This window comes from Penaeus monodon, chromosome 3 (genome assembly GCF_015228065.2).
Source record: "Penaeus monodon isolate SGIC_2016 chromosome 3, NSTDA_Pmon_1, whole genome shotgun sequence".
Taxonomy (NCBI): domain Eukaryota; kingdom Metazoa; phylum Arthropoda; class Malacostraca; order Decapoda; family Penaeidae; genus Penaeus; species Penaeus monodon.
In genome coordinates, this window is record NC_051388.1 from 47,732,429 (window position 1) to 47,754,928 (window position 22,500).

A 22,500-nucleotide genomic window follows, 5' to 3' on the forward strand; every position below is an offset into this window, starting at 1 on the left:
GCGCATCTAAACGTTGGTACAGTGTCAATTATATTTTAGAGATCGCAGAAAAGGAAGATGATGGACATAATTCAAGGTAAAGGTCACACGGAATGAAGGGGCGGGGCTACTAGACTCGTGGACTACGGTATAAAAGGGATTCCCTTGATGACTGGAGCATCACACCGTCTCTACCTCCAATATGTTCACTAAGGTGAGAAGTATTAGAAACCCAGTTAATTCTTATTCATGATGAGCGATAGTTTCAGTATAAATAATGGTGTCGTGCTCTGGATAACTATGATATTTTTATGAGAATTAAAAAGAAAATAAATCGTAATATATATTTCTTCCTTCTAGACTGTCGTAGCTCTTGCCCTCGTGGCCTGTGCCGCCTCTGCTCCGTCTCAGCCAGCTTACGGTTATGCCCCTCAGCCTACCTACGAGGTCTGTAGGATTTTGAAAATTATATGTTATAATACTAATGTTACTTTATTTATAATTGATTATTATATTATATTACTGTATGATCCTAACTTTGCGTAACTTTTCCAGGTCCCTGCCAAGTATGATTTCAACTATGCCGTGAAGGACGACTACTCTGGCAACGACTTCGGTCACCAAGAGGCCCGTGATGGCTACGACACTCAAGGTTCCTACTACGTTCTTCTTCCCGACGGTCGTCTGCAGAAGGTCGCTTATACTGTCAACGGCGACTCCGGCTACGTGGCCGAGGTTAGCTACGAGGGTGAGGCCCAGTACCCTGAATACCATCCTGCTCCTGCATACAAGCCCGCCCCTGCTTACAAGCCCGCACCCACTTACCATGCTGCACCTGCCTACAAGCCTGCCCCTACCTACGAGCCTGCTCCTACTTACGAGACCACTCCACTCTACGCCTAAATGAGCTTTTATTAATATTTACTAGGTATTTATTAAACGGAAATTATACTAAACCTTATGCCTTTTCCTTATTAACAATGAATATAAGAAAGGTTAGTAAGTCTACATACATTGACATACAAAGTGCTAAAGATTAAAATGAGTCATAGAAGAGTGATAATTCTCAGAATGAACGACCTCCCTTCGCTCCCTTGCTTATGTTATTTCGTAATCAGGTTAAAATCAGTTTCACTCTCATCCTGAAGCCTAGAACTGGTATGAAAACAGTGTTGCTCGAGGGAGGAGCTTGATATTACTTAAATCTATGGTACTGACAAGTGGAATGAGATTCCAATGAGTTATGACGGCTGTTGTGCATATGTGGACATGCAAAGTTTTTATACGTAAAAGTATATATATACAAACAGAAAGACACACTTCTCCCTTACTTTCGGTTCCAGACACCGTGACCTACTTTATCTGATCTGTCTGAGTGACGAGAAATTCCGTCCTATTCCTTCAGACACTCTCTAGGACGACATCGAACACCTCTAAATGTTCGAAGCATGATTTTCTCTTTTTCGAATCGCACGTTTTGCTGCTGCCCTTTATCTGGTCCATGTATTTATTTCTACTTCATAAATTTTAGCAGAGAGGCGTACACATGCACACACTCCAAAATTATCTACTTGTTTTCGAAATATCTGTGTATGTATATATAGAACACACACGCACACATACTATATCTTATCTACCTATATGTATATATATATATATATATAGATAGATGATGCACAGATTATCATAATACGGTAATCTGAAATATTCGTATATGGATTAATTTCAAAATTTCCCCTTCAATTTCTTCACACAAAATTTTGTTTGCTACATATCCTTGAATTCACTCTGAAAAATTCGACCGTCAATGGTTTATATGCCATTTTATATTGTAACAGCAGCTGGCCTAAAAAAATCTGTACAAAATCTTAATGCTTTGTGAATTTCAATATATACACTTACACACACACACACACACACACACACACACACATATATATATACTTATAAGTTCTTTCTACATATCAGGCCGATAATAGTTATTTAGAATTATCTGATGCGAATACCTTGTGGGATTAAAATGTTAAAATATAGAAAACGTTAAAAAAATTACACAAAAACTAATATAAAGTAAAAATAGATCAATAGTATATAAGAAAACAAAGTATAAATATTATTTTTTGAATGTACAAAATTATTGCATAAACATTATGAACAATTACATTTTGTTTGATATATTAGTCTCCTGTATGTCTGTTTGGGGGAAAACAATATATATACACCTATAAATATAATATGTACATATGTGCGTTTGTGTACATGTATGTAGTACATATGAAGTATATACATACGGTGAGTGTATATTTACATATAGAATAATTGTGGAGTGCGTGTCTGTTTGAGTTTATCCGTCCACTTAAATCCAGAGAATGGAAAGAATATACAACGCCTCTACGAAGAAATCTAATTTAGAGAGTTAGATATCAGCTTAGGACTTTTAGTAAGTTGTCATGGATATTGTCGGGGCCATTTTTTTCATCCACGTCCTATGATGTAGACGACATAATGAGACGATTCGAAGGCGGCCTAATTAACGCCTTCAAGGCGAAGGTCGCGGTGTCCGGACCGGAAGGAAGGGAAGGCATGTCTTGTATGTACAGTATGTATATATATATAAGGCCGCCGTAACTTTCCAATTCTAAACATATTAGAGCATCATTACATTGTTTGCTGCAACGTCAAAATACTGCATTTATACTAGTCCACGGATGTAGGAGAATTATATCCATTATCTTCCCTCTCCATAAAAAAATATCTGTAAGAGCAAATTCTTAAATATAACACACACACATGTGTATATATTTGTATATACATAAAAAAGAAAAGAAAAGAAAAAAAAAATATATATGCACATATAGATGTCGTAACACGAAATAAAGATTAAAGACAGACGAAGATCATTGTGCATAGGATGTACTCCGTCTGCGCACACGCGGCGACGGGAGAGGAGAGGAGCAGGAAGAAAGACGGTCCGGCAACAAGATAGACAGACACTTGTTGGCAGCTTTGGTAAGGGGAATGCTATTCCGAGTTGTGTGGAAGAATACTGGACAGGGAGTCCAGTATCAGAGTGTAGTTTATACTGTGTAGTTTATAGTTGCTTATATTTCGTTCTTTTACATGTATATAATTTAAGTTAGTTGCATATATACAGAATATAAAAATAAATTTTGTTAAACAAGAACTTTTTATGTTGCCCTTCAAGGTTAGTTAGGCAGTTTTACCTATAGAAAGAACTGGTGATGGCAGTGAAACCTAATAATCATAACAGTTGTAATTATAATTTCATTTTACAGATTAATATATGTCTTGTTGACGACAGTGGTGGCAGCGGTGGTGCTGCTTTCCAGTTTTCCACGTTACTTTGGATTGTTATTTGATTTTATTGCATATAGCACTTTGTGATTGTCTTGTACGTATCTATTAAGACTTCTCAGATTGCATACTATTTTGCTTATTTGTAAAGGCTTGTTTATTCAATTTTGCAATGTGTATTTTCTTGTAATATTTAGTATTGCGAGCCTGTTGCTATATTGCTATATTATATCTCGACATATCCCAGTATTCCCTTCCTCTTTGGTCTACAGAGTGTGGTTCAGAGGGCTGTTTACGGTCTAGTACTGCTGATCTTTGACCACGTTGATGCAACGTCATCGGTCACTGGGCGAGCGGCTGCACCAAGACCTTGGGTGTGACTCCGGGTGAGGGCGCGGCCTCAAGTGACGGATAGGGTGACGGATGTCTGGGGTATCTGGGTGGCGGGAGCGGCGAGGCTGGTGTGGGTCGGCGGCGTGACTGATGACGTCATGGACTGCCTAGGTTGAGTCACGGGGTTCCGTGGGACAGTACAGCTAGACGGGGCTTTCCTGTGACGTGACGGGCGAGGTGAGCGCACGCGGAGGTGCCGCTAGGGTGGTGTAATCTTGCCGTTTGCATTTCGGGGCTTTGTTTTTTATTTTGTTTTTCTTGTTTCGGTTCTTTTTAGTTAATTGCCCATGGAAGAGGGTCGGCTGAAGGCGTTTTGAGAAGGGTGGCCGAGGAATTTGATTATTTTTTTTGTTCCCAAAACGGGACTCGGCTCTGCGACGGGGAGGGTATCCTCGTTGGGGGGTGGGGGTGCTAGTTGCTATGTAGCGAATGGCTATGGCTGTGTTATAGGTAAATCGTGGTAGCGTTTGTGGCATGAGTGACAAGGCATCGCGGACCAGCTCCAATACAGTGAGCAGTACGAGTGTTCGTCAGAATTACCTTGCTTGCTTAGACATACAATATCTTGGGTTCCGATTACTATACAAATGGCAACTCATGTAACATCTAAAATACGGTTTTAATACCATGTGCGTTTAATATATATCCGTTGCTCATTATCTCTTATATTTTACTCCATTATTTGTCCTCTTAAATCATATATATCTATGTCTCTGTAATTCTAACGAATGAAGGATAGAATTGAGGGAACGAATACTCATAGATAGTAAATCACGAATATAATATTATAAAATATAAAACACAAACAAGAAATATCACATAAAAAATAACAACAAAGAACAAACAAACATGATAGCAGCAGCGGTCACTATACAGTCACTGGGGCACACAGATAAACGTTCTAAAACTCCACAGGTGAGCACAGTAGGGTCGCAAAACTGCACTATCCATAACCTGTGGCAGTGGTGGCGATGGCGCGGTTGGTGGAGACAGCTCCGAGAGAGCAAAAAAATATACGATAGGCGACGAAAGCTGCGTGGAGCAAGGTGGAGGAGCTCCGGTCGTCGCTGCCTGCCCGCTGCCGTCCTGCGACCCCGCACGCCAACCTCAGCTGGCACGAACCACCGCGACGACAGGTGGATAGGCAAACAAGCTGGGGGCTGGTAGCTGATCCAAGCACAGTTTATTGCAGACTGTAAGGGGATTATTAGGTAACAGTGATGGTTTCCCTTAATTGATGTTTCCGACTGCCGGTCGATTATTTGGTTGTTTGTTTGCGTGTGTATGAGGCGTTTAGTTCCCGCCGCCAAAGCAATGTCGGTGACCTCTCAGCATGGACGGACTTCTCGACTGATCACATCCTCTTTTACATTTATGGTCGAATCAGAGAGAGAGAAGCACATACGACTCTGGGTGCTCCACGCTTTGGCCATACGACTCTGGGTGCTCCACGCTTTGGCCATACGACTCTGGGTGTCTCGACGCTTTGGGCATACGACTCCTGAACGCCCCACAATTATCAGCAAAAGACCGAGTGCAATAATACTAATTACCTGGCAACCATATATTTAATTTGTTGTAAATATTCCTGAATAACATATGTGCATACCATAAGTTTACTTATTCCTCGAGTGGCTAATCCAGAGATCAATCAAAAGAATCAAAATTGGGATTACTAAAACCTTGTAACAAACCCCTGACACAGACGCGTTGCATGTTGTCGGTCCATAGATCACTACAAGGTTCTCAGCAACTGAGTAGAGAAACGGTCACGGGAGCAAGACGTACGGAGGGGAAGTCGGGATATGACGATCCGGGAATAGTCATTTCGATTAAATGTTCCTTGTGCGGTGTTAATTATAATATAATATAATATATATATTATAATATATATATATTATATATATATTATATATATATATATATAATGTGTAACCCCCCCCACGCACACACACACACACACGCGCGCACACATATATATGTGTGTGTACAGATATAGATATAAATATCGGGAAATATACAGTATAAATCCCCAAAACAGTATAAATTCACACACATTTTCACACAAACACACACACACACACACACACACACACACACACACACACACACACACACACACACATGCAGAAAAAAAGGAGTTTGTATCTATGCATGTGTACGTCTGTACATTAAAATTTAGAGAGTATATGGTTCGTATGCAATAAGGCAATAAAAAGCGAAAATATTCGAAAAAAATCGTCAGCACGGTAGGTCGTTACGAGAAGACACCGTACAAGGTGGTTTGATTTACATCCAGGCGAAAACGCGATGTCTGGAAGTAGGGAAAGAGTGTTTTATATGTATCTATGTATGTACTCATGTATGTATATATCTGCACTATGTACATATTCGCGGTCGTAATTCCCTAGGACCTCATTTCTACTTCCAAATATGTTTCACTAATAATTAAGTTGTGTAATGCAACACTATTATCAAGTTTTCATGAAGAAAGTGAGGTAGATTCTAACCTGAATATCTTGAATTACCATTCTCAATTCTGTTAAGGAGCGCTGGTTAGTTCATGTGTCTTTCAATGTTTTTTTCTTTTGAGACCTATTATTTGTCAATGATTAAGTGTGCACTCTCTGGATATACAGCACTGTGTGAATGTGCCAGCATTGTCAAGTAATGTGTAGACTGGCTAATATTTCTTAGTTTTAGTGTTAACATGGGGAAAAATAGACTTTACTAGAATTTCAGTTTAATAAATATCCATCAGAAATATTTTATAAGCGAAGTTTTAAATTAGGCGTAGGTTGGAGTGGTCTCGTAGGTAGGAGTAGGCTCGTAGGCAGGGGCAGGATGGTAAGGAGCAGGCTTATAGGCAGGTGCAGGGTGGTAAGGAGCAGGCTTGTAGGCAGGTGCAGGCTTGTACTCTGGGTACTGGGCCTCACCCTCATAGCTGACCTCAGCCACGAAACCAGAGTCGCCATTGACAGTGTAAGCGACCTTCTGCAGGCGACCGTCGGGAAGAAGAGCGTAGTAGGAACCTTGAGTGTCGTAGCCATCACGGGCCTCCTGGTGACCGAAGTCGTTGCCAGAGTAGTCGTCCTTCACTGCATAGTTGAAGTCGTACTTGGCAGGGACCTGGAAAATTTGAACAGAATTAGAAACAGACCACACCAGATATCTGATCATAAAATAATAGCATTATACCAATGCAGTGATATTACTACTTTAACTAATTTACTTTTTGAATTTATACAAACCTCGTAGGTAGGCTGAGGCGCATAACCATAGCCTGGCTGAGAAGGAGCAGAGGCAGCAACGGCCACGAGGGCGAGGGCAACGACAGTCTAGGAGAAAGTAACGTATTATCACGAGATCCTTTCTTTTTTTGCACATTAATGTCACTGTTATAAATCCATGCAGAAGCTATGTCCGATTATATATCTGAAAACTTCTTACCTTAGTCAGCATGATGGAGGTAGATGAAGTGTGATGCTCCAGTCATCAAGCGAGCCCCTTTTATACCGCAGTCCACGAGTTCAGTAGTCACGCCCTTTTCTTCGTGTGACCTTTACCTTGAATTAGATCCATCTTCCTTTCCATAAATGACTATTCCGCTGTTTGTAAAAATTGTACAATGTGGTATATGTATAACATAAGCATATATATGTGTGTGTGTGTGTTGTGTGTGTGTGTGTGTATGTGTGTGTGTGTGTGTGTGTGTGTGTGTGTGTGTGTGTGTGTGTGTGTGTGTGTGTGTGTGTGTGTGTGTGTGTGTGTGTGTGTGTGTGTGTGTGCATATATATACACTAGACAAATAATATATATATATATATATATATATATATATATATATATATATATATATATATATATATATATATATATATATATATATATATATATATATATATATATATATATGAAAATAAATATATGTATATAATACACACACACACACACACACACACACACACACACACACACACACATGTATTGATCTTTGTGCTTGAACACATACTTCTGTTTATATAATTTACAGTCGGAGTCGATCCTGTATGACAAGAGTGGCGTTTTTATTAATGTACCGACATCGTGGAGACCATGATAGCGGCCGACAAGTAGTTGTGTTAACAAAGCTGAGAATCGGGCGCACAAGATTGACTCATGGGACAATGATGGCATAATATTTTAATATATAATATGATTTTTGATATAGTATTTATAATTTATTTTTACTTAAAGAAGACCTTATTTTTTGATAGATCTTTTTAAAACGTTTAAAATATCTTAATGACATATTAATTCCACACGGTATTCGCCACTAATGACCTTTGCTATTGACGCGGCAGATAATTCTAAATAATTGATTATAATCGGCTTGGCATATAGAAAATTATATAAATATAAATACACACACACACACACACACACACACACACACACACACACACACACACACATATATATATATGTTATATATATATATATATATATATATATATATATATATATATATATATATATATATATATATATATATACATATACACACTTTTTAAATGATCAAACAGGTGTTGCAGTACAAATATTACTGGCCTTTTCAGTTACTCATGACTGAGTCTACTGCTATACTGTCAATTTATCTAATCATAAATAAAATTCTGTTCCTTTTAACATAATAATTTTTTTTTCAGACTGATTTCAAAGATATGTAGTAATCTTATGTAGTGATATTTTGTGTGGAAAAGTTGAAGATGATTTTTTATTTATTTATTCATATGTTTCAGATTGCCATATTATGATAACCTATGCATCATCTATCTATATATTGGCATATTGGTAGATAGAGAGATAGATAGTAAGTGTAAGTGTGTTTACATATATACAGTACATGCGCAGATATTTTTAAAACATGATAATCTTGGAGTATGTATATGTACGTCTCTGCTAAAATTTAGAGAGTGGAAAAAAATACATGGACCAGGTAAAGAGCTGCAACAAAAGCGCGAATCGAGAGAGAAAATCAGCTTGGGACATTTAGAGGTAGTCGAGGTTGACCTTGAGGGTGTCTGAGGGAATAGGACCGAATTTTGCGTCACTGCGTGGTCGATGATAGAATAAGTGACCGGACAAAGTAATCAGGTTAATATCCTCAAGGTGAAGGTCGCGGTGCCTGGAACCGGAAGCGTGTCTTTCCTTTTGTATGTATGTATTTTTACGCATAAACATTGCATGTGCACTACCGCCGCCGTAACTCACTGGAATCTCGCTTCCACTTTTCATTATCGTATAAATTTCAGTAACATCCTCCCTTGACAAGCATTATTTTCATGCCAGTTCTAGGCTTCAGGATGAATTTGAAACTTATTTTATCCTGATCATTTGAAATTGTCAATCTAAGTTACACATGCGAGGATGAAATCATTTCAAGACTGTGTCGTTCATTCTGAGAATTATCATTCTTCTGTGATTAAGTTTCATCTTTAGTTCAGTGTATGTCGATATGTGTAGGTTTTCTAACATCTGTCATATTTAATGTTAACGAGGAGAAAGAAAAGAGCTTAGTATAATTTCCGTTTAATAAATACCTAGCAAATTATGTTCAATAAAACTCTTTAGGCGTAGGCGGGGGTGGTCTCGTAAGTAGGAGCAGGCTCGTAGGTAGGTACAGGCTTGTAGGCAGGTGCGGCATGGTAAGTGGGTGCGGGCTTGTAAGCGGGGGCGGGCTTGTAGGCAGGAGCAGGATGGTACTCAGGGTACTGGGCCTCACCCTCGTAGCTAACCTCGGCCACGTAGCCGGAGTCGCCGTTGACAGTGTAAGCGACCTTCTGCAGACGACCGTCGGGAAGAAGAACGTAGTAGGAACCTTGAGTGTCGTAGCCATCACGGGCCTCTTGGTGACCGAAGTCGTTGCCAGAGTAGTCGTCCTTCACGGCATAGTTGAAGTCATACTTGGCAGGGACCTGGAAAAGTTTCAGAAAGTTAGGATCATACAGTGATATAATATAATAATAAATTACAATTAAAGTAACATTAGTATTACAGCAGATTTAATTTTCAAAATCTTACAGACCTCGTAGGTAGGCTGAGGGGCATAACCGTAAGCTGGCTGGGACGGAGCAGAGGCAGCAAAGGCCACGAGGGCGAGGGCAACGACAGTCTAGAGGGAAGAAATATATATTACTATTTCTTTTCTTGTAAACTCACATAAACATAGCATGGTTATCCAGAACACGACACCATTATTTATACTGAAACTATCGCTCATCATGAATAAGAATTAACTAGGTTTCTAATACTTCTCACCTTAGTGAACATTTTGGAGGTAGAGACGAAGTGTGATTCTCCAGTCATCAAGGGAGTCCCTTTTATACCGTAGTCCACGAGTCTAGTAGCCACGCCCCTTTATTCTGTGCGACCTTTACCTTGAATAATGTTCACCATCTTCCTATTCATAAATTCTGCGATCTCTAAAATAATTGACCTTGTACCAACGTTTAAATGCGCTATTCATACATAATAAGTTGATTTATGGGAAATAAAATTCTAAAAAACATTGTGACGTTCAAAATACTGTAATTGATAGTACATACACGCTGAGTGTAGGTCTGTTGCATAACCGGCTATTCTATCTTACTTTAAAAAGAGGATTTTGATATTAAAAAAGACCATCTTATGACGTTTATTTGTAAAATTCTTGAATTTTCAAGGTCCAAATGCCACTTTACAGTTATGTTAGATTCGATGTAAAATGTTAGGCCCCATTTACGCTATGATACAATATATGGTGTCCACACACACACACAAACACACATTCGTATTTGTGTGTGTGTGTAGATACACACACACACACACACACACACACACACACACACACACACACACACACACACACACACACACACACACACACACGCACACACACACACACACAAACACACACACACACACAAATACGAATGTGTTTGTGTTTGTCTGTGTATATATATACACACATTCACACACACACACATGTGTAAATACGTGTGCGTCTGTATGTATATACATGCATACACACACATATACACATGCATACACACCCACACATATGCACACAAACGCACATACAATTTCTCTATTTCACACACACACATATGTAAATATACATATATACATTTATATGCATATACATACATACACACACACACACACACACACACACACAACACACACACACACACACACACACACACACACACACACACACACACACACACACACACACACACACACACACAATATATATATATATATATATATATATATATATATATATATATATATATATATACTATGTTACAATATGAAATAGAATTTATTGGACTACTCTCGGCTCTACTGCCAATCTAGCAATCAGAATAACATAAATATTGAAAGTTACCACGCGTGGCCGATAACGAGATCTACTGGACAATTTCATGGACAAACATGTTTTTGGCTGATGGGCTCTCTGGTTTGTCCATTTTAGCAACAGGTCTGACAGAGTCAGTCTGTGCTTTGCATTTTCTCTTGCCATTAGAAACCATGTATGACTTCAAAGTGACTGCCATGGTCTGGTTCCTAAATGATTCGTCGGCGTTTTTATCTGTTTATGGGTGTTTTAGTGTTTTGTTTAGCAGTTAATTCATTCTCTCAAGCCCTCACCCACCACGGGGAACAAGGAAAAGCTTTTGTTAGAACCAGTGTCTAACAGTTACGGGGTGGTGAGAAGATATTCGCAGCCAGTATCCATTGTAAAGGCACTCACGGGACCTGTGCGAGTGCCAACGGCGCCATGACTGCTTGACCCTAGCCTCCCGAAGGAGACCGTGTGATTGACCGGGCCAGGATCAGGACCAAATAGTCGTGTCTGCTAGGACTCCCGTCTCCACACGCACGGCAAACACGAGGGTAGGTGACAACCCCTGGAGAGAGACCAGAGTTAAGGCCATCCCACCTACAAGATAGGCATCATTGTTTGGAACCCTCTCCAGTGAGCCAGTCACCCATAGGCTGGATCACTTCAAAGAGAGAGCTCAGGTCCTGCTCCTTTAAGAGGCGGCACATATATATATATATATATATATATATATATATATATATATATATATATATATATATATATATATATACGTATGCATGTATACTGTGTATATAGCCGCCGTCGTAGCTCATTTATATCGCATTTCGACTTTGCAGTTCTTGATTTTTTATTATTAAGTGATTTGCTGCAAATACTATAACGCATTTATCCCAGGACTGCTACTCATTTGAGCAACTTTGTGTCTCTAGGAAGAGGTATATTTTAACTTGGACATTTGACATTATCATTTTAAATCATATATGGGAGGCTGAGTTTAATTTACGTTATGTCTATGTCTGCTTTTATCCTTTTTCGATAAAGGAGAATGCATTCTCTAGTACTGTTAAACGTATTAAACGTTATCACATACGCAATACGAGTAATATGTAGAATACGAAATAATTCTTATTTTTAATCTTAACACGGGAAAGAATAGATGTTTTTAGAATATTAGTTTAATAAATATTCATAAATGTTCATCTAGTCAAAGTTCATTTAGGCGTAGGCTGGAGTGGTCTCATAGGTAGGAGCAGGCTCATAGGTAGGTGCGGGCTGGTAAGGAGCTGGCTTGTAGGCAGGTGCGGGCTGGTAAGATGGAGCTGGCTTGTAGGCAGGGGCAGGCTTGTAGGCAGGAGCAGGCTTGTATTCGGGATACTGAGCCTCACCCTCGTAGCTGACTTCAGCCACGTAACCGGAGTCGCCGTTAACAGTGTAGGCGACCTTCTGCAGACGACCGTCGGGAAGGAGGACGTAGTAGGAACCCTGAGTGTCGTAGCCATCACGGGCCTCCTGGTGACCAAAGTCGTTGCCAGAGTAGTCGTCCTTCACGGCATAGTTGAAGTCGTATTTGGCAGGAGCCTGGGAAAGTTAGGATCATACAATATCATATGTCAAAACGTTATTACTGTAGCAGTACTAATACCATAAAAAAAATCTAAATTTCAGGATTTCACAAACCTCGTAGGTAGGCTGAGGAGCGTAGCCGTAAGCTGGTTGAGAAGGAGCAGAGGCAGCAACGGCCACGAGGGCGAGGGCAACGACAGCCTAGGAGACATATGTTATATCATTAGTTCCTTTCCTTTTTATGCACACCAATAAATCATAAATTTAACATTTTTACATCACTTTTCACTGTAAATCTGAATTAAGAGCTTTGGATTTCTCACCTTTGTGAACATGATGAAGAAAGACGAAGTGTGATGCTCCGGTTATCAAGCGAGTCCCTTTTATATCGTAGTCCACGAGTCTAGCAGACACGCCCTTTTCCTTCCTTTCCTCCATGCGACCTTTACCTCGAATTATAGCAATTATCTCCCTTTCTATAACTGACCATACTGTCATTTTTATAAAGGAATTCTTCACTGTGGTTTAGTGTAGGTACACAATACATATAATCAATAGATTTTAGGACGTTGTTAAATTTCACTACATTAAGGTATAGTTGTTTCTAATATAGTCAACAGATTCGAAGCAAAAGTTGAAAATAAATATGTTATAATAAAGACAAATAATGTAGTATGCTGTCTCAACAAGGTTGGTTCTAACCGTTCACAATTCAACTTATAAAACTACAAACTAAAATTTTATAATTCAGACTTTCTAACCTAAGATACTAGTAGCCACGCACACAAACACACACATATATAAAGAAAGCGAGAGATTTAAAGACAAGCATCTATTGAACTTAAGATTACTAACTTTCATCATTTTTTTTCTTCTAGCCTAGATAGGTACGAAAACGTGGGTAAGCCAACACAGTAATGTATTCATTTCAAAAAGTTCTAACTTGAATATCACCTAAATATATTTATAAAGACTTACGATTACATACTTTAATGAAACTTTTGAATTGTAAAGTTTCCCGGTTTCATGTTTAAAAATATGGTCAGCTGGTGCAGAATATGATAATGAAGTCAACTCACATCAAAGGCTTTACGGTGGAAATTGTGCATAATTACAAACTATCATAAAGTATATTCTTTTCATAAAAAAAGTATTTCAAATAAAAGAGGTATGCTGAATCCAGATCGTCCATAAGATCGTTGAATTATACACGGCAACGTAAATTAGAAAATAATAACTCTAGGAGAATATGGTGCAAAAAAGGCCGTCACTTAAAGTTATATTTTTTAATGAAGAAAAAATAAACATCATAATGCACACACACACACATACATATGCACATATGAACACACACACACACACACACACACACACATATACATATGCACATATGAACACACACATATCCTTTTCATACAAAAAGAGTTTCAGTATATTAAGTACAAGGAAGATGTACACTGCCATAATTAACTGTTTTTTTCTGTGAATCTAATTAAAATGTATATTGCACTTAGAAATTAAATAATATCTGCTGTGTGATAAAAAATCTACTTTTAACAGAGAAAAACGAGGAATATATCTTCTAATGAATAAATCATGTTTAGAATTGATATACTATCAAACAGAAATTATTTCCTAGGCGGAAATTATGTCAGTCAGTATTTTTAAAAAATATTGTCTAATTCTGTTCTCACAAGAAAACGTAGTCATCAGATCAAGTTCGAGGTGGAATTCCCTCTCTATTTATCATGATTTATCCTCATGGCCACATACTGTTACTGTCGTGCACTTCACCATGTTAACCCCGTATGTCTGTAGCATGTCTGTATCCAAAGATTCCCCTAACGTTTGATGTTCATGGTAAAAGTTGCTGTTGTATAATTATATAACCATAGCTAAGTCTTCCTTTTAACATAATTTGTGTTGTCTTGTATTATATATCAATTATATAAAGTTGAATCATACCGGGAGAAGTCAATATATAATAATAATGATTAATAATAATGATAATTATAATAATAATAATAATAATAATAATAATAATAATAATAATAATAATGATAATTATAATAATAATAATAATAATAATAATAATAATAATGATAATAAAAGGAAAGAAAAGGAAAGACTTCACCTTAACACAATCAGTACTTTCTTATATGAGATATTACTTATATAAAATGGATAAAAGGGATCATGCCGAGAGAAATCTATAATATATATATATATATATATATATATATATATATATATATATATATATATATATAATGGATATATATATATATATCATATATCTTTATCCCTCTATATATCTATCTCTATATACACGTATATGTGTGTGTGTGTGCTTGCAGTCATATGTGTGTACGTGTATGCGTGTGTGGTGTATAAATATAATTATAATATATTATATATATATATATATATATATATATATATATATATATATATATATTAGCTGCGCGTGGTTGTGGGCTATCATATGCATATATAGTCGAACGCAAACACACACCTACCCACCCCACACACACACACATATACACGCATCTATGTATACATTTCTACACAAATGTATGCCTATTCATACATACATATTTGAATAAATATGTAGCATATACACTTTTATCTGAATGTATAACCATGTAAGAATATCGTGTGTTCCTGTGGATGCATAACCTAGATATTCATGATACCACTTCCATATTCATGAAGGTTACAATATGATACAAATGACTAATACAGGTTTTTCGTTTAATAAATATTCATCATAGATATATCCAATTTTGTTTCATTTAGGCATAGGTAGGGGCAGGTTCGTAGGTAGGAACAGGTTTGTAGGTGGGAGCAGGTTCGTAGACAGGGGCAGGCTTGTAGGTAGGAGCAGGTTCGTAGACAGGGGCAGGCTTGTAGGCAGGAGCAGGTTCGTAGACAGGGGCAGGCTTGTAGGCAGGAGCAGGTTCGTAGACAGGGGCAGGCTTGTAGGCAGGAGCAGGTTCGTAGACAGGGGCAGGCTTGTAGGCAGGAGCCGGGTGGTACTCAGGGTAGTGGGCCTCACCCTCGTAGCTGACCTCAGCCACGTAGCCGGAGTCGCCGTTGACAGTGTAGGCGACCTTCTGCAGACGGCCGTCGGGAAGAAGAACGTAGTAGGAACCCTGAGTGTCATAACCGTTACGGGTTTCTTGATGACCGAAGTCGTTGCCGGAGTAGTCATCCTTTACAGCGTAGTTGAAGTCATATTGAGCAGAAGCCTAAAATGAAAAAAGGAAGTTAAACGCTAGTTTTAACAAGGAAAGATAATTCACTTTTTTTTTTTTTTTTTTTTTTTAATATAATGTGCTGTAAATACAAAGAAAAACGCACACACCAGTTATCTACAGATAGTTAGACTTACGTCATAAGTTGCTGGAGTATATCCGTAGGAAGGCTGTGAAGGAGCTGCCAGAGTGACGACCACAAGGGCGAAAGCGACGGCGATCTGAAAGTAGACACGAGAAAGTAGACTGTAGAAATAATAATAATAAAAAAACAAGTTCGCATAATTTGAAAAGAGAGGCAAATTGAAATCCTTAACGCAGTTCTTGTACCTTAGTGAACATGGTGATGAAGGTGATGAATGTGCTACGTTAAACTCCAGCTAACTACCTCTTATACTCTGTATTCTCCCAGCCACTCCCCTCCGCCACGCCCCTTTCCACCCTCTAACCCTCCTTCACCTTGGGAGGAGCGAAAGTTTACTGTAATTACGTGCATCCGAAGTGTAAGTCATTAGGATCTGGACCGATGTTAATTAGTGCAGTTATTCTGATCGTCGACACCTATGTCACCGTTGGGTCATCGATAAATAAAGAGAAGAAAACGAGCAAATTGTATATTGCATATACTGTGGTGCTTTATAAGTGACATATAAGACGTCAGTACACACAAACACCTAAATAAAATGTATTTGATTTTGATAATGAATAACTATTAGCAGCACATGTACATATTTACAATCTTTATATGTATACATATCATTCTCTCCCTTCCCTCTCTGTATACACACAAACACACACATAATAAGCAGTACTGACACACGCACACACATACACGTGTGTGAAAATATATATATAATTTCTTTATACATCACCAAGAGTTGGACCAGTCTAAATCATGCACAACATGCCTAAGACAGAGTCATGTAAAATTATACAAAAATCTGATTCCGAAATATCTTCTCTCTGCGACCTGATCTTGCTCCTATAGACAAAAGTATTTAGACATTGATTAACTATAAAAGGCTCGTACCATTGTAGGGATCTTAGCAGTCAAAGAAAAGAGAGGGAGAAAAAAATATCTATCCTGATATTAGATAAAGATTTTCAAAGTTTGTCTCAAAATATCGAAGGGATTTCGGAAAAGGTAAAATAGATACGCCTAATATATATAATTCCCACCCTGTGTGATTAACATAATGAGTTGATATGCGCCACTTTCTCATTGCATAAAATTCCCCGATGCACATTATCTGTATTATCATGAATATAATGGAATGAAGTCCGACAAATACTTTTATAGGCTCCGATATCCTGTAAATATCTACATATCTGTTGCTTGGATAGTTGTATTATACCAGAACGTTATTTTCAAGACCACGGTACGTGAGCAAAGTGAAATGCAACTTTGTGGCCTACACTAGTAAATATTTTCCAATATTTATAGTCTATATTCGTAACTACAGTTATTAAACACACACACACACACACACACACACACACACACACACACACACACACACACACACACACACACACACACACACACGCACACACACGCACATACATACATATACATATATATTCTCATACATAAATATATAAACATACATATACATACACATATATATATATGTTTGTGTGTGTGTGTGGAATAACTGTAGTTACGAACATACACTATATATACTATAAACATTGGGAAATATTTATAGTATATATATGAAACCATATTCAAACGACAATATGTATGTATATGTATATGTATTCTCATATAAAGATATATAAGCGCACGAAATTATCACATGATAAACCCAAATGTCAACAAAAATTTTGTTTTATACCTTTTCGTCGCTGACATGTTCAGAATTCATTTAGCCGTAGACAGGGGCTGACTTGTATCCAAGATATAACTTATCTTGTTAATATTTATATATCGGCTGTTGGATAGTTGAATTACCACGTTAATTTCCAGAGTACGATACATGTGCAAATAAGTCGATAAAACGATTGTAGATTTAGTAATCAAGTACTCACATGGTTTCAAAACTAAGAGAGAGAGAGAGAGAGAGAGGGTAGGGGTCCTCTTCCAGAGCAAATTGCAATGCAACTTTGTGCCCTCTTTTCGTATTATTCATGAATCATAAATATTTCCAAATATTGATAGTGTATGTTCGTAACTACAGTTATTCCATATATATGTGTGTATATATGTATATATATGTATATATGTGTATATATATACATATACATACATATACATATACAGATGTACATATGTATGTATAAAACATTATTGAAATGATACTCAAATATGTATGTAAATAAAAGTATATATTTGTATTCTCACAATGAAGATTATCATTTGATAAATACAAATGTCCAAAAATTATTTTGTTGCATTTCATCGCAATGTTGAGAATTCACTTAACCGTTGACAGTTGCTGGCTTGTACACGGCGAACTGGACTTCATCCTTAGGCAAGCAGTCGAAATCCCAGATGATCGTTGTGAAGTTGGACGCAGTAGGAACCCCTGGTGACATATCCAGTACAAGCTTCCTTGTAGCTAAAGGTGTTTCTGGTGTAGTCCTGACGGGGTAGTGAAAGCTGTACTTAGCTTGGACCCATAGAAACGTATTTAGCAGATACACGTAGAACAGATAATGTACGATAATGTACAGAGTATGTATAATATATGCAAAATACATACATACATATATATATATATTGTAGGAATCTCGCTTGTTATATAGTGACATACAGTGTAGATGATATATAAACATAAGTTTAGAGTAGGAAGCACGAATAATTACAAGTACGAATAGCTATATCGCGTGTTCCCTTGGGCAAGGAACTTCACTGATTATTACTAGCCATGGGTGTGCAAGCAGCCCAGTCATTGCTGGTCCCAAGTCCAGTAAATAGTAGAATGATTTAAATAAAAGTAACACCACATTTTTCGTGAAAGACGGGACCCTACCACGTATCACCAGAGCATCACAACATGAAAACTACAAAGTATCATGCGTGACAGGCGGTCAGCATGAACTACGTAAAAAAAAAAAAAAAAAAAAAAATATTATATGTATTATATATATATATTAGTATCAATATATATATATATATATATCTTGTAGTTCGTAAAGTTTACAGCTTTTACTGTCTTGAATTTATGCGTTTATGAATTAGTATTAAATATATTTTTGAATCACTAGTTATTATGCCATTGTTTAGTATGATTTTGTTATACAGTTAACTATTACTTATATCAGAATTATTAATCTTTTTCCAGTGTTAGTCCTTATTTATATTATATATATAGTGTATTTTTTCTTTACAGTTTGATAATTCTCGTTCAACGTTTCTTATTATTCTTAGGTTATCATAAAATTAATTATATAGGTTATCTTCTCACAGTGGGTTTCTTTCATAAGTTTAATTATTTGATTAATCATATTACACACAACAAAATCATTAAACATTCTACAAAATAAAAGTATACTACTACTGATAAATATAATTTCTTTCGAATTCTTAAGGCGATTTATCACACTCATAAAGTTATAATAACACCAATAACATCGCCACTGATTTCCTTTATGTTCCACCTCATACTCTAACACATAAACAACATACATTAAAAGCAACTCTAAAGTTCTAGATGTTGGAAACGCCAATTTTCAAAGTTAGTCGTCCGTGTACTCGTGTACCTGGGAGTAAATGAAGCAATGGCCGCTCAGTCGAGACTCGCTTTTTCAGCCCACGTCGCCCCACAGGTAGACTGCTGCGCCCCCACTTCGGAACCTCGGGTTCGCGAATCTTCATTCTCGACGCACAATACGCACGCTAATTTCGAACGCACTTTTCTAGTGTCACTTTGATGCGCACAGGCCGTGAGTTTGGAGAGATATAGAAATATATATGTATGTGTATACATACATACATACATATATATATATATATATATATATATATATATATATATATACAAATACATATATATTTCTATATCTGTATTTATCTATCAATTTACCTATCTGTCAATCAATCTTTCAGTCAATTTATCTATCTGTCAATCAATCTATCAGTCAATTTATCAATCTATTTATCTATCTAACTATTCAATATATAAGCACACACACACACAAACACACACACACACATAAATACACACACATACACACACACACACACACACACACACACACACACATATATATATATATATATATATATATATATATATATATATATATATATATATATATATATATATATATGTATTTGTGTGTGTTTGTGTATGTGTCTATATGCATGTATACATACATATTTATGCTTCTTCCACCCTCACTGTTCAGCCTACCTTTATCTCGGTGGAGGATATAATGAAGTCAACGTTTAAGGCTTTAGGGTGGAAATTGACGGTAGGGTTATACCATAACTAAACTATGCATAATTTCGTTATACACAAAATATATAAGGTTTATTTTTTTCATAAAAGAATATATTTCAAACAAGAGAGGTATACTGAATTCAGATCGTCCATAAGATCGTTGAATTATACACTGCAACTTAAATTAGAAAATAACTCTAGCTATTTTTTTAAAGAAAATAAACATATTACACGCACACGCATAAACAGACGCACACACAAATATGTAAAAACATATCCTTTTCATAAAAAAATAATTAAATATTATCCGCAAAGATTCCCCTAACGTTTGAAGTTCCTGGTAAAAGTTGCATTTGTATTATCATAAAACCATAGATAAGTCTTCGTTTTCACACAGTTAGTCCTTTCTTGTATAAGATATCAATTATGTATAGTTGATAAAAGAATCATGCCGAGGGGAGTTAATATATATATGTATAATGAATATATATATATATATATATATATATATATATATATATATATATATATATATATGTATATATATATATATAAAAATATATATATATATATATATATATATATATAATATATACGTGTATGCAGTTATACATATATATATAATGATAATATATATTATATATATATATATATATATATATATATATATATACATACATATATATATATTCGTGTGGTTATGGATTATTATACGCATATATATATTTATATATTTTATACATAGTCGAACACCAACACACACTTGCCCACCCACAACCACGCATGTAAATGTATGTATGTATTCATACACATATATGTATGCCTATTCATACATACATATTTCTGTAAATATGCGGTATATACACCCCTATCTGAATGTATACCCATGTGAGAGTGTCGAGTTTTCCCGTGGATGCATAACCTAGATATTCATACCACTTACGCATTCATTAAGGTTACAACTTGATGCAAATGAGTATTACTGGATTTCCGTTTAATAAATATTCATCATAGATATATCCAATTTTGTTTCATTTAGGCATAGGTAGGGGCAGGTTCGTAGGTAGGAACAGGCTTGTAGGCAGGAGCAGGTTCGTAGACAGGGGCAGGCTTGTAGGCAGGAGCAGGTTCATAGACAGGGGCAGGCTTGTAGGCAGGAGCCGGGTGATACTCAGGGTAGTGGGCCTCACCCTCGTAGCTGACCTCAGCCACGTAGCCGGAGTCGCCGTTGACAGTGTAGGCGACCTTCTGAAGACGGCCGTCGGGAAGAAGAGCGTAGTAGGAACCCTGAGTGTCATAACCGTTACGGGTTTCTTGATGACCGAAGTCGTTGCCGGAGTAGTCGTCCTTTACGGCGTAGTTGAAGTCATATTGAGCAGGAGCCTAGAAAAAAGGGAGGTTTAACGCTAGTTTTAACAAGGAAAAATAATTCACTCTCTTTTTTTTTCAAATATTATGTGCTGTAAATACAAAGAAAAACACACCAGTTATCTACAGATAGTTACACTTACGTCATAAGTTGCTGGAGGAGTATATCCGTAGGAAGGCTGTGAAGGAGCTGCCAGAGTGACGACCACAAGGGCGAAAGCGACGGCGGTCTGAAAGTAGACACGAAAAAATAGACTGTAAAAATAATAATAAAAAACAAGTTTGCATAATTTGAAAAGAGAGGCAAATTGAAATCCTTAACGCAGTTCTTGTACCTTAGTGAACATGGTGATGAAGGCGATGAATGTGCTACGTTAAACTCCAGCTAACTACCTCTTATACTCTGTATTCTCCCAGCCACTCCTCTCCGCCACGCCCCTTTCCACCCTCTAACCCTCCTTCACCTTGGGAGGAGCGAAAGCACGTAGTTTATTGTAATTACGTACATCCGAAGTGTAAGTCATTAGGATCTGGACCGATGTTAATTAGTGCAGTTATTCTGATCGTCGACACCTATGTCACCGTTGGGTCATCGATAAATAAAGAGAAGAAAACGAGCAAATTGTATATTGCATATACTGTGGTGCTTTATAAGTGACATATAAGACGTCAGTACACACACACCTAAATAAAATGTATTTGATTTTGATAATGAATAACTATTGGCAGCACATTTACATATTTACAATCGTTATATGTATACATATCATTCTCTCCCTCCCCCTCTGTATACACACAAACACACATACATATAATAAGCAGTACTGACACACACACACACATACACGTGTGTGAAAATATA

At 37.0% G+C, this 22,500-nt stretch overlaps 4 protein-coding genes across 4 annotated transcripts; 1 reads left to right on the forward strand and 3 right to left on the reverse strand.

The window, feature by feature from the left end:
- Positions 1-169: 169 nt before the first annotated feature.
- LOC119595773 (cuticle protein 7-like) lies at positions 170-935 on the forward strand. The gene is made up of 3 exons (XM_037944928.1): positions 170-193; positions 340-426; positions 535-935. The coding sequence occupies exons 1-3, from the start codon at positions 182-184 to the stop codon at positions 880-882; spliced, it is 447 nt and encodes a 148-aa protein (XP_037800856.1). The 5' UTR covers positions 170-181; the 3' UTR covers positions 883-935.
- A 5,483-nt stretch (positions 936-6,418) lies between these two features.
- On the reverse strand, positions 6,419-7,205 carry LOC119595783 (cuticle protein 8-like). The gene is made up of 3 exons (XM_037944951.1): positions 7,138-7,205; positions 6,939-7,025; positions 6,419-6,816 (listed from the first exon to the last, which is right to left on the reverse strand). The coding sequence occupies exons 1-3, from the start codon at positions 7,147-7,149 to the stop codon at positions 6,475-6,477; spliced, it is 441 nt and encodes a 146-aa protein (XP_037800879.1). The 5' UTR covers positions 7,150-7,205; the 3' UTR covers positions 6,419-6,474.
- A 2,041-nt stretch (positions 7,206-9,246) lies between these two features.
- LOC119595775 (cuticle protein 7-like) lies at positions 9,247-10,012 on the reverse strand. Its single transcript, XM_037944941.1, has 3 exons — positions 9,988-10,012; positions 9,755-9,841; positions 9,247-9,644 (listed from the first exon to the last, which is right to left on the reverse strand). The coding sequence occupies exons 1-3, from the start codon at positions 9,997-9,999 to the stop codon at positions 9,297-9,299; spliced, it is 447 nt and encodes a 148-aa protein (XP_037800869.1). The 5' UTR covers positions 10,000-10,012; the 3' UTR covers positions 9,247-9,296.
- Positions 10,013-12,234: 2,222 nt separating this feature from the next.
- Positions 12,235-22,012, reverse strand: LOC119586708 (adhesive plaque matrix protein-like). The gene is made up of 14 exons (XM_037935443.1): positions 21,974-22,012; positions 21,782-21,868; positions 21,312-21,653; positions 21,155-21,192; positions 18,309-18,466; positions 16,784-16,790; positions 16,213-16,246; positions 16,020-16,103; positions 15,422-15,876; positions 14,399-14,495; positions 13,113-13,229; positions 12,949-12,984; positions 12,740-12,826; positions 12,235-12,640 (listed from the first exon to the last, which is right to left on the reverse strand). The coding sequence occupies exons 1-14, from the start codon at positions 21,983-21,985 to the stop codon at positions 12,278-12,280; spliced, it is 1,917 nt and encodes a 638-aa protein (XP_037791371.1). The 5' UTR covers positions 21,986-22,012; the 3' UTR covers positions 12,235-12,277.
- Positions 22,013-22,500: the final 488 nt, after the last annotated feature.

What these genes read in the sequence shown, in the direction of transcription:
- LOC119595773 (XM_037944928.1), top strand. An exon ending in CCCCTCAGCCTACCTACGAG is followed by an intron (nt 427 to 534) that starts GTCTGTAGGATT and finishes TAACTTTTCCAG; the next exon opens with GTCCCTGCCAAGTATGATTT.
- LOC119595783 (XM_037944951.1), bottom strand. An exon ending in CGCCTCAGCCTACCTACGAG is followed by an intron (nt 6,817 to 6,938) that starts GTTTGTATAAAT and finishes CAAATTTTCCAG; the next exon opens with GTCCCTGCCAAGTACGACTT.
- LOC119595775 (XM_037944941.1), bottom strand. An exon ending in CCCCTCAGCCTACCTACGAG is followed by an intron (nt 9,645 to 9,754) that starts GTCTGTAAGATT and finishes AAACTTTTCCAG; the next exon opens with GTCCCTGCCAAGTATGACTT.
- LOC119586708 (XM_037935443.1), bottom strand. An exon ending in AACTCGACACTCTCACATGG is followed by an intron (nt 18,467 to 21,154) that starts GTATACATTCAG and finishes CTACCCCGTCAG; the next exon opens with GACTACACCAGAAACACCTT. An exon ending in TCATCACCATGTTCACTAAG is followed by an intron (nt 16,104 to 16,212) that starts GTACAAGAACTG and finishes GTCTACTTTCAG; the next exon opens with ATCGCCGTCGCTTTCGCCCT.